We start from the raw sequence: 14,818 nt of genomic DNA, 5'->3' as shown, positions 1-14,818 counted from the left end.
ATATGATCAATTTTTGATCGCTGAAATCTCCATAAGAAATACACAGAGTGCAGAGACTGCGGGAGAGAAATGTTCCGCTCTCGACCAACTTTTTGAGTTTCGTTTATGTTTTTAGTTTGATAAATACAAGTTCGGCCATGCCTTTTCCAGAAGTTTGGCCATGCCTCGGGATGAACTAGCGGGCTTCCGGAGCGAAGCGACGGAATTCAGCTAGTCTTATATTATAAGAACAAGATCCATTCACTCATTCACAGTTCACATTTCACATTTCACACACTGATCGCTCTATCTCGAGAACCACACCACCTAGAAAGCTGAAATTTGGTAGGAATATTCTTTTTATGGTCTAGGTGTGCAATAAGAAAGGATTTTGCGAAAATCTACACCGATCCTGAGATATGATCAATTTTTGATCGCTGAAATCTCCATAAGAAATACACAGAGTGCAGAGACTGCGGGATAGAAAACTTTTCCTCGCTCGCCTAATATTTGAGTTTCGTTTATGTTTTTAGTTTGATAACTACAAGTTCGGCCATGCCTTTTCCACAAGTTTGGCCATGCCTCGGGATGAACTAGCGGGATTCCGGAGCGAAGCGACGGAATTCAGCTAGTATAAGATAGGACCGTCTGATATGTAAGCTGTAAGCTGTAAGGCAATCAGCAAACTTAATAGTTTCAATCACACAAGGTCAATGACCTATTATCAGAAAACAGGGTTTCAACTTTGACAGGGTAAAGGAAGAAAAGAAGAAGAAGAAGAAGAAGAAGAAAAAAAAAAAAATCTGGTGTGGACATCACACGACTTTCCGTTACCCATCATATTAAAGAACTAAAAAAAGTCCACATTAGTTGGTATTTTTGAATATTGAATCCAATAAAATGCTCATTGCATACTTAAACTAAGTTTCCCAGCACTCATACAATTTCTTTTTAAAGGTTTGATAGAGGGAACTGGAACTGCCAAGGTCTCTCATCGTTCCAAAATCGAAGCGGCCATGCCTTGCCCAGGTTTGATAGAGGGAACTGGAACTGCCAAGGTCTCTCATCGTTCCAAAATCGAAGCGAGAACGAGGACAGGATAGGAGAAAGCCAGCCGTTCTGCAAACGATCCTAATCGGTTTAGGATAAAATCTGCCCCGGGCGGGAATCGAATCCACGACCTAGCGCTTACAAGGCAGACGCGCTACCTTCCAAACTCTAAAAACCTGGTGGACAGACAACCTCCAAGCTAACTAGCCTGGAAAAATCGTCAAGTCCATGCCTTTTCCACAAGTTTGGCCATGCCTCGGGATGAACTAGCGGGATTCCGGAGCGAAGCGACGGAATTCAGCTAGTATGTTATATATCCTATATGTTAAATCCTATAATTATGTTTTCAAATACCTACCTTACTGAGGATAATGGTAAATGGTAGGTAATGGTAATAAGTTTACTTTATTGGAGAAAATTAACATGAATCACAATAAAATTGATAAGAGCAAAAAATAAGTAGAAGTAGGTATTAAATGTAGGTACAATAAATAGTAAGTTGTTCTATAAGGAAGAAGAAGATACAAAGAATAAGGAAGAAGAAGATACAAAGAATAAGGAAGAAGAAGATACAAAGAATAAGGAAGAAAAAGAAAGCAGGAAGAGAAGTAAAGACAGGGAACCTGGGATAGAAAAGAAAGGGACAAGAATGGATGTAGTGGGAGTAAGAAGAGAAGGAAGAAGGAGAAAGAGAGGTAGAAAAAGAGGGCATGAAGCATGAGAGGGGGAAGGAGAAGAAGGAAAATGTAGAGGAGGAAGAGGAAAGAGAAGAGAATAAACATGTCCCTTCTGAAACAAAATGGCTTATCTTATCAACCATATACGTATGTAGGTATTTTCTTAAATGAGCAATTTGAAATTATTAAAACGGTTTGATAAAAATCCTAAACACAAATAACATGTTTGTGAAAATCGCACGAATAAGAATGACAAAATAGGATAAAGTCAGCCATTCCAAGAAAGAACCTTATCTATTTAGGATAAATTCCGCCTCGGTCGGGAATCGAACCCGCGACCTAGCGCTTATAAAACGGTTAATAAGCAGTACCTAAGCGGTATTGTTTCTCAAAAGTCCGATAGAAGAAGAAGAAGAAGAAGAGAAGGGAGGAAGCATTGATCACAAGGAGGGTGAGGAAGAGAAAAGGGAGAGAGGAAAACAGAGCGCGGGGTGCGGTGATTTCGGGGCAAACTATATCCACCTCCTCCTCCCCCTTATTTCAGGGGGTGGTGGGGGGTGAACACGCAAGTGTGTAGTGCGCATGCGTCATCACGGTTTTTTCTCCTCTCTATGTGGAACTTTAGACCCCTGCATTGGTTCAAGCTCTGGCGATGCGAATTATCGATTAATCGAAATCGATTATCAAAATAATCGATTACAATTTATAGCGCGAAAATGAGATTTTAACATTTTTTGTATGGATTATAATATTAATATAATCGTCTATAATGGCCAGGGGCACACACAATCTGAGCACAAGCTCGTTTTAAGTTTAACTTTCGGATCAACCAATCTCATTTTGGCTAAAAAATTTGGAAAGAAAAAAAAAATTAAAAAAATCTTGAACGCATTCAATGATCTCATTGAATAAGATTATAGTAGATATGGAAAATAGAGAGGAAAAATGAGATGATAAGGGTTGTCAACATATTCACATCTTGAACCTGTAGTTATGTTAGCAGGTATTAACTCCGTACGTATGTTAGAATGCCTCAGCACCTCTAAAAAAAGCACTGGATCTTACCCAAGTTGGAAAATAGAGAGGAAAAATGAGATGATAAGGGTTGTCAACATATTCACATCTTGAACCTGTAGTTATGTTAGCAGGTATTAACTCCATACATATGTTAGAATGCCTCAGCACCTCTACAAAAAGCACTGGATCCTACCCAAGTAAATACCACAACAGCAAGGCTTTTATTCCAGTTCAGAGTTGGATCTAAGCTTACCAGATTGGGGTAGAGTTGGTTACGATTGTCTAATGGTATTTCCACTTGTGCAGACATGATAACTTTGACAAGAACTGAAATAACTGGACACTAGAATTAAAAATCTATTCTACTCTCCTAAACAACAAAGGAGAGAAAAATAATGTTGAAGATAACTGTAAAAGATCAAGGATGACAAGGATTTCCTAGATATCACAAATACACAAATCAAGATGATTCACTTCTTCAAACATTCCAGTAATCCAGTTCAAGGAAAATTGAGAAAATTCTTTTGTTTACATTTTCCGGATTATTCTACTCTCCTAAACAACAAAGGAGAGAAAAATAATGTTGAAGATAACTGTAAAAGATCAAGGATAACAAGGATTTCCTAGATATCAAAATCAAGATTCAAGATGATTCACTTCTTCAAACATTCCAGTTCAAGGAAAATTCTTTTGTTTACATTTTCCGGATTTTCAAGATTTTTCCGTTTTCACGTTTGCTTCCGGATTATCAAGATTTTTCCGTTTTCGCGTTTGCGGCCTCACCGGTGGAATATTGCATACCACCGGTGATTTATTCAACGCAACCCAGGGCCGGATTCAGAAAAACTATCAGGGCCGTTTTGCTATTTTGAACTTTACTGTAAATCGGTGTAGAAAGAAATAATTTTCACGTTTCTCGATTTTCAGGTAGGAAAAGGATTTTTTCACAAAATATTGCTAGGGTATGTTTTATTTATTTCTTGAACTTTACTGTAAATCGGTGTAGAAAGAAATAATTTTCACGTTTCTCGATTTTCAGGTAGGAAAAGGATTTTTTCACAAAATAGGTATTGCTAGGGTATGTTTTATTTATTAAAAAAAAACAAGGGTTATACATTTCAAATTTCAATACCTTTTGGACCACCCTGTATAAAAAGCAGCATCGTATGAAAAGAAGAGCACAGGAGCATCAAATTTTTCTCTGTGCGCTCAATTTTCGCGGGCTTTCGATATCGTTCATTTGTTTACTTTTTTCCCCTTCTTTCTCCTCATTTCTCATTTTTCAAATTTTCCAGTTGATTTTTCCCAAAAGTCCAATTTTTTTTAGCTTTTTTACTTTTTATGTGTTTTGCGGGTTATACATTTCAAATTTCAATACCTTTTGGACCACCCTGTATAAAAAGCAGCATCGTATGAAAAGAAGAGCACAGGAGCATCAAAATTTTCTCTGTGCGCTCGATTTTCGCGGGCTTTCGATATCGTTCATTTGTTTACTTTTTTCCCCTTCCTTCTCCTCATTTTTCAAATTTTCCAGTTGATTTTTTCCCAAAGTCCAATTTTTTAGCTTTTTTTATGTGTTTTCTGTAATTATTTCGAGTTATTTAATTAATTTATCAATTCTTGATTATGCAGTTATCACTCATCTCTTCGATAATGTCTGTGAATTGAAGATTCCAATGTCTTGATCAGTTTCACCATTGCTTGCAGCTATCACCCAAGATAATGTTTGTGGATGACCTTATCGGACAATTCTATAACAAACTCTCCGGGAAAGTAAGAAAATGTTTTGTCTCTATTAACCCAATACATGGCAGCAAAGGTTGAATGCAAAGGGCCTCCACCCGTAAAATTTGTTGCCAAAACCAAATGTTACCTCAAAGCAACCACCCTACTTAGGGCTGATTGGGAGGCTGACAAAAAAAATGCTTACCCCGTCTGTATATGGGAAAAGGTGAAGAATAAGAATAACTCTCCGGGAAAGTAAGAAAATGTTTTGTCTCTATTAACCCAGTACATGGCAGCAAAGGTTGAATGCGAAGGGCCTCCACCCATAACATTTGTTGCCAAAACCAAATGGTACCTTAACTCTCCGGGAAAGTAAGAAAATGTTTTGTCTCTATTAACCCAGTACATGGCAGCAAAGGTTGAATGCGAAGGGCCTCCACCCATAAAATTTGTTGCCAAAACCAAATGGTACCTCAAAGCAACCACCCTACTTAGGGCTGATTGGGAGGCTGACAAAAAAAGGCTTACCCCGTCTGTATATGGGAAAAGGTGAAGAATAAGAAGAACCCAATACATGATACAATAATATCTACCATTGGTCCAGTGAACTTTAGACTTAGAAATGGACAAACACCATAGAGCTCAGCTTTATGCTCCCTACTCCCCACTAACTCAAAAAAAAAAAAAAAACGCTTACCCCATCTGTATAATATGGGAAAAGGTGAAAAATAAGAAGAAACCAATACATGATACAATAATATCTACCATTGGTCCAGTGAACTTTAGACTTGGAAATGGACAAACACCATAGAGCTCAGCTTTATGCTCCCTACTCCCCACTAACTCGGGAAAACTCCTTTGAGGTAAAACTTGGGACTCACTTTGTGAATTCAATAATTTACATTTTCCCGTTTTATTTTCAGAGAGTCCTAGTCATTGTCCATCATGATCTGGATGCAATATGTTCGATGAAAATATTGCAATCACTGTTCAAATGTGATTCTCGAGTGTATGCCCTGGAGCCTGTTGCTGGTGTTCAAGATTTTAAACTAGCGTATGAAAGATACAGACATGAGGTAAGTATAACTTAAAAAAAAATCAAATCAAAAACAAAGTTTGTACGTCTTGGAGCTAGTCAGTAAAGAGATGTCAAACTACTTAGTGCATTGTTCAAATGTGATTCTCGAGTGTATGCCCTGGAGCCTGTTGCTGGTGTTCAAGATTTTAAACTAGCGTATGAAAGATACAGACATGAAGTAAGTATAACTTAAAAAAAAAAAAAATCTAATCAAATCAAAAACAAAGTTTGTATGTCTTGGAGCTAGACAGTAAAGAGATGTCAAACTACCTACTTAGTGCATGAAGCTAGGCTCTGGGTTTCATTTTCTCCTGGTGCAAACTGTAAACTTTATCCTAAACAGTCGGGTTCTTCCAATCCTGTCCTCCAACTCTTTTTGATTTTGGTATGATAATACCTCTGTTGTTACACTTCTCTCCATGCAGAAAAAGAAATAATACATATAGATTGAAATCTTTAAACTCAATTTCCCATAGGTTTTTTTGACATACGTGTTTTTGCTTAGCACTGCAGTAAGTATAGGATGTGGGATCACGGCCTGTGTGGTGTTGACTTATGAGTTTAATATTGAAAGTAGCTGGCCTGAGGAGATGGAAACAGTCAGTCTTCAATTAACTACCATACTGGTATGCCACAATATGACACTGGAGTCCTATGTCGCACTACTCCAGTGTAAGAGGCCTCTATCATTGTCATAGGTTTGGATCCAGTTGTGACAAAATTCAGTAAATCAGTACTTAGGTATGTAGCAAATTTTTAATGTTTAAAAATCCCACTGTTGTTTCAAAAGACTTCTCACCATGATAATAGTGGCAACATGGGCTGCAATGAGAGCGTACACTCCTCCGGAAGCACCCGCTAGGAACACATGAGGGTCTGTGATAGATGTAGCCAAGGAACCAGCAAGTACGCCCACCAAGTAGATGATGAGAACTCGCCACCACCGATGTACCATTTCTAACGGTATACCAAGCAAGATTTGAACCAACAAGTTGACAACTAAGTGAAACCCTCTGAGGAAAGAAGAAAAGTAAAAACAAATTAATCTTACAAATAATTTTTCTTGGACCAAGTTATTTTAAATCACTTCTGAGATTCAAACCATAGTCCCTTTGATTATTTATCTAATGTCTAATGTAATGCCTTAGCAACTCCACTACTGAATTTGTTTAGGTTCAGTATAACATTTGTTAACTGTAGGCTATTGGTAAGTACCTACTTAATTTTATATCAGATATAGGCAGTGATTGATGATTGATATGTAGTACTTAATAGTGGAATCATAAAATTATAAAATTGGGCAATAGGCCAAGGACCAGTGTTTATCATATGTACATATTTGAAGTCCATGTCTAATAGGCCACCACCGATGTACCATTTCTAACGGTATACCGAGCAAGATTTGAACCAACAAGTTGACAACTAAGTGAAACCCTCTGGGGAAAGAAAAGTAAAAATATATTAATCTTACAGATAATTTTTCTTGGACCAAGTTATTTTAAATCATTGCTGAGATTCAAACCATAGTCCCTTTGATTATTTATCTAATGTAATAGCAACTCCACTACTAAGTTTGTTTAGGTTCAGTATAACATTTGTTACTTGTAGGCTATTGGTAAGTACCTACTTAATTTTCTATCAGATATAGGCAGTGATTGATGATTGATATGTAGTAATAGTGGAATGGACATTGGATCTGAAGTTTGGGAATTCATATTCAAAGAAGTCAAATCATAAAATTGGGCAATAGGCCAAGGACCAATGTTTATCATATGTACATATTTGAAGTCCATGTCTAATACTTACCCCACATGCACAAGCATATATGTCATGAACCTCCACACTTCCGCTCGATGAAATGGATTATAAATGAGTGTCTTAGCCATAGGTCCCCGCAGAGAATATGTATCGCCCACAATCATAGCATCGTAAAGGAAAAATCCAATCTCCACAGCACTGATAAAGATCATAATAACCGGTGGCGGAATACAAGTGTACTCGTCTTCATAGATTCCATCAGGTTCTACTTTATGTCGAACTTGAGGCTGGATTCTATGCCTGGGAACAACTGTTTTACGAACATAGCTGTTCAGCCTGTTCCATTTTGGTTTCCTTATGACGACTACATCAGCCTCGTCTTGCTGGAAAATAGAGAGGAAAAATGAGATGATAAGGGTTGTCAAAATATTTACATCTTGAACCTGTAGTTATGTTAGCAGGTATTAACTCCGTACATATGTTAGAATGCCTCAGCAATTCTACAAAAAGCACTGGATCTAGATCCCCACCTCCCTGTACAAATCAGACGTGGAATTCATTAAGAATCAGTCGGGTAGATTGAATCCTCTGCAATTAGATGATATGTTGGAGGCGGGATCTCTGCATAGTTCCGCTATATCGGGCAACCATCATATTCCTGGACTAAGGATAGAGTGTGAAGACGAGTATCCTTTATCATAAACCAAACGTTCGGCTAGTTCAGTGATTCCCAAACTTGGGTCTGCGGTCCCCGAGAGGGCCGTGAAGTAAAACATTTGTTAACTGTAGGCTATTGGTAAGTACCTACTTAATTTTATATCAGATATAGGCAGTGATTGATGATTGATATGTAGTACTTGATAGTGGAATGGAGATTGGATCTGAAGTGTGGGAATTCATATTCAAAGAAGTCAAATCATAAAATTGGGCAATAGGCCAAGGACCAGTGTTTATCATATGTACATATTTGAAGTCCATGTCTAAAATAAATAAAAATTATTTATCTTTTTAAATTGTTTGTCAACTTTCGTTGATTAAAAAAAAAAAGTCAAGGATCAATTTTCATCATAGTTAGTTTGGATGGTAGCGTGTCTTCCTTGTAAACGTTAGTCCGCGGGTTCGATTCCCGTCCGGGACATTTATACTAAACAGAGAAGGTTCGTTCTCAGAACGGCTGACTTTCTCCTATCCTGTCCTTCTTTCTTCGCTTCCGGGACGATAAGACCTTAGCAGTTACGGTTCCCTCTATCAAACTTCTTTTCAATGCAATTTCAAATGAAAAAAACTATGTGAATAATAGTGCTTATTTATACTGCTCGCATAGGACTGTAAAGTCCCTTTACTCCAGCAGTAGGCTACTACTATTATTGTGGTCTAATTCTCTAACTATATTGAGGATAAAATTCCATACCTCGGCTGGGATTGAACCCACGCCCTCCTGTTTGCCAGGCGAGCGCCTAGAGTCCTAGACCACTACACCACCGAGGTAGGTATATACATATATTATTTTTATAGATTTAGTTTTTCAGAACTTTTAGTCGCTCGACTACGCTTCCAATATGCGACGCGCAGCGACGGGCCTAAACCCATACAGATAACGTTCGTTCTCGGAACGGCTGGGTTTCTCTTATCTTGTCCTCCTTCTGTCTTCGCTTCCGAGACGATAAGACCTCCGTTGTTACAATGGAGGAGTTGTGGGGTTTTCAAACCCCCAATCCTTCCAACACTGTGAGGGTGTTATGCCTATCTCACGGATGTGGAAAGCAAACAAGCTATTGTAAATACACACTCATCTCCTAGCAAAAAGGCCTAATTAAAACAAATTAGTCTGTTTTGTTGAGGTGAGGTGAGTTGAAGTGATCCAGGTGAGTTTTTGTAATCCCATCCTCGTCGCCAGAATCCCAATCATGAGCAACTTTTAGAAGCATTAGAAAAGCACTTTGAGCCTTAAAAAGTACATCGTCATGGCTCAGTTCAATTTTTTTCAATCAATCAAAAACATGATGAGTCATTCCAGAACTTCTATGCGACACTTCGGAGATTAGCCAAGGATTGTGAGTTTGGGGAGCAAGAAGAAAATATCGTGAAGTCGAGAATAATATTAGGACTGAAGGACAGAGAGCTACAACAGAGGTTATTACAAAATGCAGATGACCGGCTTGACGATATAGTTAACCATTGTAAATGTGCAGAGGAGGCTATGAGCAACCAGCAGCAAAGATAAAAAAAACAAAGAAAAAGATGAAGTCTCGAGAATTCTAGGCAAAACCAAAACCTACCCATCAAAGGCCACCTCAACAAAACATAGTCTAAATCGGCATGATTACCTTGACGGTAATATTACTTGTGGTGGCGTGTGCACATTCGTACAATACTTGTCATTCAAAAGAGTTACACATTTCTGTTGGGTTAAATCAAAATCCCGCTTTTAAAAATAATTAGTACCAATTTTCACCACTGTGGTGGCAGCACCTCCTGAGGGCTTTTTGTTTTGATTTGGAATGTTTTGAAAAAAATTTATTTATTTATTTATTTATTAAAAATCCCAGATGGGATAGTTTACAATACAATTCAGTAAAATACAATTAAGTGAATTTGGAGCTTATAATATAACTAAAATTACCTATGTAGTCAAGGTACTGACTACCTAGCTAGATATTACATTTTAATCTTTTTATGATTTCCCCTATATTCATGCTAATGTCCAAGTTGTTGTACATATTATTGAAGTTGGACATTGCGATTTCAAGTGGGGTTGTTAATCTATTTTTGGGGATACTTAAGATTTTTTTACAAGCTATCTGACGTAAAAGTACGTGCTTTTTGCATTTATAGAGGATGATGAGCAATCTAGGTAACTGTTGGGTATCAAAACATACTAGTCTTTTATTAGGTACTAGTATTCGTCATTAGGTAGCCGAGCTAAGAACCTAATTATAACTTGATAACTGTTATTAAAGCTATAAAATCGCTATTTATAAATTAATAACTTCGATCAGTGGCGGACTTTTCGTGAAATACCTAGGGCAGTATATTGCTTAACTAACATTTTATAGAATAGAATACTAACTGGAGGACGTTAAACAAGGAGTATACCAGCCTGACATTTCCTTGCTAAAGAAACAGCAAAGGTTGAGTTAGTTAGCTTAGTTGGTAGTGCGTCTGCCTTGTATGCGCGGGTTCGATTTCCGCCCGGGGCGGATTTTATCCTGATGGGATAATGTTCGTTCTCGGAACGGCTGGCTTTTTCCTATCCTGTCTTCCTTCTCTCTTCGATTTCGGGACGATAAGACCATAGCAGTTACAGTTCCCTCTGTCAAACCTTTTTAAAAAAAAAATCTATTTTGTTTTCTCTAAAATTAACCCATTCTGTTCTAGAATGCCGCTCCTGCAAAGCAAACAGTTGTACAACTCGATGGATCTGAGTATTCGTCGTGAATTGCCCACCATGTTATCCAAGATGGCGGCCGATCATCAACTGGATGAATTGATTATGCCTTCGTTCACACTCTTGCATGGCTATCGAACGAAAATACAAGCGTCGGACTATGTATACGCTATGTTAGCTCTGCTGGAATCACCGGTAAGGCTCCGTTCACACTAGTGGTTCAGTGTAAAAAATTTTAGACAAAAAAAAAAAGGACAACCTAAGTTTCAATTCAATCGGTCTAGTATAAGTGGATGAAAAGTTAGTTACCTCCGTGGCTTAGTAGGTATCACTATTACACTAAGCTCTACTGAACTACTCCCACCCCTAAAAAAAAAGGACAACCTAAGTTTCAATTCAATCGGTCTAGTATAAGTGGATGAAAAGTTAGTTACCTCCGTGGCTTAGTGGGTATCACACTATTACACTATGCTCTACTGAACTACCCCCACCCCTAGGCTCTACTGAACTAATCCCACCCCTAGGCTCTACTGAACCACTCCCACCCCTTGGCTCTACTGAACTACTCCCACCCCTAGGCTCTACTGAACTACTTTGACGTCGGAGTTACAGTCCCACCCAAGATCAGAAAGTACAGAGAGCAACCTCTGGGGCTTAGTGGGTATCACTAGGCTTGCAGGCCGAAGGTCCCGGGTTCGATTCTCGGCGGGGTCGAAGTTTGTTCAGCTCTGTGCTTGGAGTCAATTGAATAGCGGCCAGTGGCGGCATTACCAGTGTATTCTATAACTGCCACCCATCCTGATTCAGCTACCAATCACACATGATGTAGCTTAACTTCAGTGAGCTCTTGAGAGCTGGTGGAGTTGATACTATAGGTAAATGCGCATGCGCTATCTATGTTACCTGTAGTTTTATCATTTCCTCTCCTTGATTTAGCTTGAGTTTTTTGATTTGTTGTGAAATACTTTTTTGTTTTGATTTTGTTTTCAGGTTCGCATTTTGTGTCGAATGGATGATGTAGAACTGGAAAATATACCCGAATACAACCAGATATTTGAAGTAAGTCTCGAGGATTTCAGCTTCACCACAAATATTTTTTTTAAGAGGTTTGATATATTGAACTCTAACAATGCAGGTCTTAGAAAGCCAGCTGTTCTAAGAACAAACCTTATCTGTTTAGGATGAATATTTAAGGTCCAACTTGGGAGGGAATCGAACCTCCAAGCACACTCTCCTCCAAGCTAACTAAGTTGGCATTTTATTCATTACCCCATTTTACGTTACACTTTTTTTTTTTTTAAATTTAAGGAAGGTTTTGTATACTTATTTGTAAACTTTACCTATGAAATATACATATAAGACCTTGTTTAGACTGCGGAAGTAAAGAGACTTTTCAGTCTCATTCTGGCAGGATAAACAAGATATATTCTATTCTATTCTTACTTATATAAGACCTTGTTTAGACTGCGGGAGTAAAGAGACTTTTCAGTCTCATTCTGGCAGGATAAACAAGGTATATTCTATTCTATTCTTACGTTACATTTAGTTGGAATAATAATTATTATTATTATTATTTTAACATTGATCCTTTAAATCACTACATGAGTTATACAACGAAACCAGACCAAATCACTCAGAAACTTTTAACCAATACTCGATTTCTTCTGTCCCCTCCCCTCCAGTCTGAGGAGGAAGATGAAGAATCAGAAGGTGAGATAGAGGATGAAGCTACCAGAAGTGTGGACTTCCCTAAGGAATCCTGGAATGAGGAGAAGATGAAGAAGAGACGGGAGAGAATCCTGTGGGAGGAGAACAGAAAGAAGATTCTGTTCCAGTATTTACAATTCAGTTACTATGGACGAAGTGTGAGTTTTGTATGCTACCTATTAAGTACAACTTTTGTTTTACTTACACCTGTGAAATTTAGGGAACCACCTAAAGGACATTTTCTTGTTAGTTTTTGAGTTCAATTGTAAATGTAAATGCAGTTTCTTTGTGTTATTATGTCACAACTTTGGTACTCACTGCAGCATTTTCCCAAATCCTGTGGGAGGAGAACAGAAAGAAGATTCTGTTCCAGTATTTACAATTCAGTTACTATGGACGAAGTGTGAGTTTTGTATGCTACGTATTAAGTACAACTTTTTTTTAACCTACACCTGTGAAATTTAGGGAACCACGTGCAACACCTAAAGGACATTTTCTTGTTAGTTTTTGAGTTCAATTGGAACCATGGGGTTTCCGCATGGGCATTTTCCCAGGAGAACAGAAAGAAGATTCTGTTCCAGTATTTACAATTCAGTTACTATGGACGAAGTGTGAGTTTTGTATGCTACCTATTAAGTACGGTCTACAACTTTTTTTTTTTACCTACACCTGTGAAATTTGGGGAGCCACGTGCAACACCTAAAGGACATTTTCTTGTTAGTTTTTGAGTTCAATTGGAACCATGGGGTTTCCGCATGGACATTTTCCTAATCTATTTCTAGAGGTATTGAATTAAATTGATCCCAAGGGTAAGATAATAATTGGAGATTCGTAGAAACCCATCCTTTAGGGCTGTTTGCCCCTACACCTAAGCTTTGGAGCAGACTTTTTTGTGTACAGAGTTTAGCCGATTCCTAACGAAGCATTTATTTTTATTTACACAAATTTCTTGACCCCGCCGGGAATCGAACCCGGGTCTCCCGCGTGCAAGGCGAGTGCAGTGACCACTGCGCCATGGGAGCTGACCTAGAGGTATTGAATTAAACTGATCCCAAGGGTAAGATAATAATTGGAGATTCGTAGAAACCCATCCTTTAGGGCTGTTTGCCCCTACACCTAAGCTTCGGAGTAGACTTTTTTGTGTACAGAGTTTAGCCGATTCCTAACGCTATCATATGTACATATTTGAAGTCCATGTCTAATACTTACCCCACATGCACAAGCATATATGTCATGAACCTCCACACTTCCGCTCGATGAAATGGATTATAAATGAGTGTCTTAGCCATAGGTCCCCGCAGAGAATATGTATCGCCCACAATCATAGCATCGTAAAGGAAAAATCCAATCTCCACAGCACTGATAAAGATCATAATAACCGGTGGCGGAATACAAGTGTACTCGTCTTCATAGATTCCATCAGGTTCTACTTTATGTCGAACTTGAGGCTGGATTCTATGCCTGGGAACAACTGTTTTACGAACATAGCTGTTCAGCCTGTTCCATTTTGGTTTTCTTATGACGACTACATCAGCCTCGTCTTGCTGGAAAATAGAGAGGAAAAATGAGATGATAAGGGTTGACAACATATTCATATCTTGAACCTGTAGTTATGTTAGCAGGTATTAACTCCGCACATATGTTAGAATACCTCAGCAATTCTACAAAAAGCACTGGATCTTACCCAAGGGTATTCCATACCTCGGCTGGGATTGAACCCACGCCCTCCTGTTTACCAGGCGAGCGCCTTGACCACTACACCACCGAGGCAGGATGTTTGTCCTTTTGACGTAATCAAACTTCTTTTTGACGTAATTTCAAATGGAAAAAAAACAATGTCAATGTAATGAGACGGTTTTTAATTCCAGGTATGCGATCATTGGCGTGATGGAGCAATACATTCTGAACAAGATCCCCACCTCCCTGTACAAATCAGACGTGGAATTCATTAAGAATCAGTCGGGTAGATTGAATCCTCTGCAATTAGATGATATGTTAGAGGCGGGGTCTCTGCATAGTTCTGTCATATCGGGGAACCATCATATTCCTGGACTAAGGATAGAGTGTGAAGACGAGTATCCTTATCATAAACCAAACGTTCGGCTAGTTCAGTGATTCCCAAACTTGGGTCTGCGGTCCCCGAGAGGGCCGTGAAGTATTGATAGCTACGTAGTCTACATGTATCATTTTTATAGATTTAGTTTTTCAGAACTTTTAGTCGCTCGACTACGCTTCCAATATGCGACGCGCAGCAACGGGCCTAAACCCATACAGATAAGGTTCGTTCTCGGAACGGCTGGCTTTCTCCTATCCTGTCCTCCTTCTGTCTTCGCTCTCGGGACGATAAGACCTCCGTTGTTACAATGGAGGAGTTGCAATTGGGAAAATATTATTAATAAAAGGTCGATTCCTACGTAAAAAGTTGTGAAAAAAAAAAAA

At 38.6% G+C, this 14,818-nt stretch overlaps 1 protein-coding gene across 1 annotated transcript; it reads right to left on the bottom strand.

Annotated features, from left to right (window-relative positions):
• Nucleotides 1-13,584: 13,584 nt before the first annotated feature.
• Nucleotides 13,585-13,998, bottom strand: LOC113468606 (rhomboid-related protein 3-like). The gene has a single exon (XM_026825657.1). The coding sequence runs from the start codon at nucleotides 13,972-13,974 to the stop codon at nucleotides 13,585-13,587; it is 390 nt and encodes a 129-aa protein (XP_026681458.1). The 5' UTR covers nucleotides 13,975-13,998.
• Nucleotides 13,999-14,818: the final 820 nt, after the last annotated feature.

The sequence above is a fragment of the Diaphorina citri genome, unplaced genomic scaffold (assembly GCF_000475195.1).
Source record: "Diaphorina citri unplaced genomic scaffold, Diaci psyllid genome assembly version 1.1 scaffold787, whole genome shotgun sequence".
Classification (NCBI taxonomy): Eukaryota; Metazoa; Arthropoda; class Insecta; order Hemiptera; family Psyllidae; genus Diaphorina; species Diaphorina citri.
Note: the sequence above shows the minus strand (reverse complement) of the source record. Positions and strands in the feature narration are given on the sequence as shown.

Excerpts from the sequence above, each read along its gene's own strand:
- LOC113468606 (XM_026825657.1), bottom strand. The coding sequence starts at position 13,974 with ATGAATATGTTGTCAACCCTTATCATCTCATTTTTCCTCTCTATTTTC.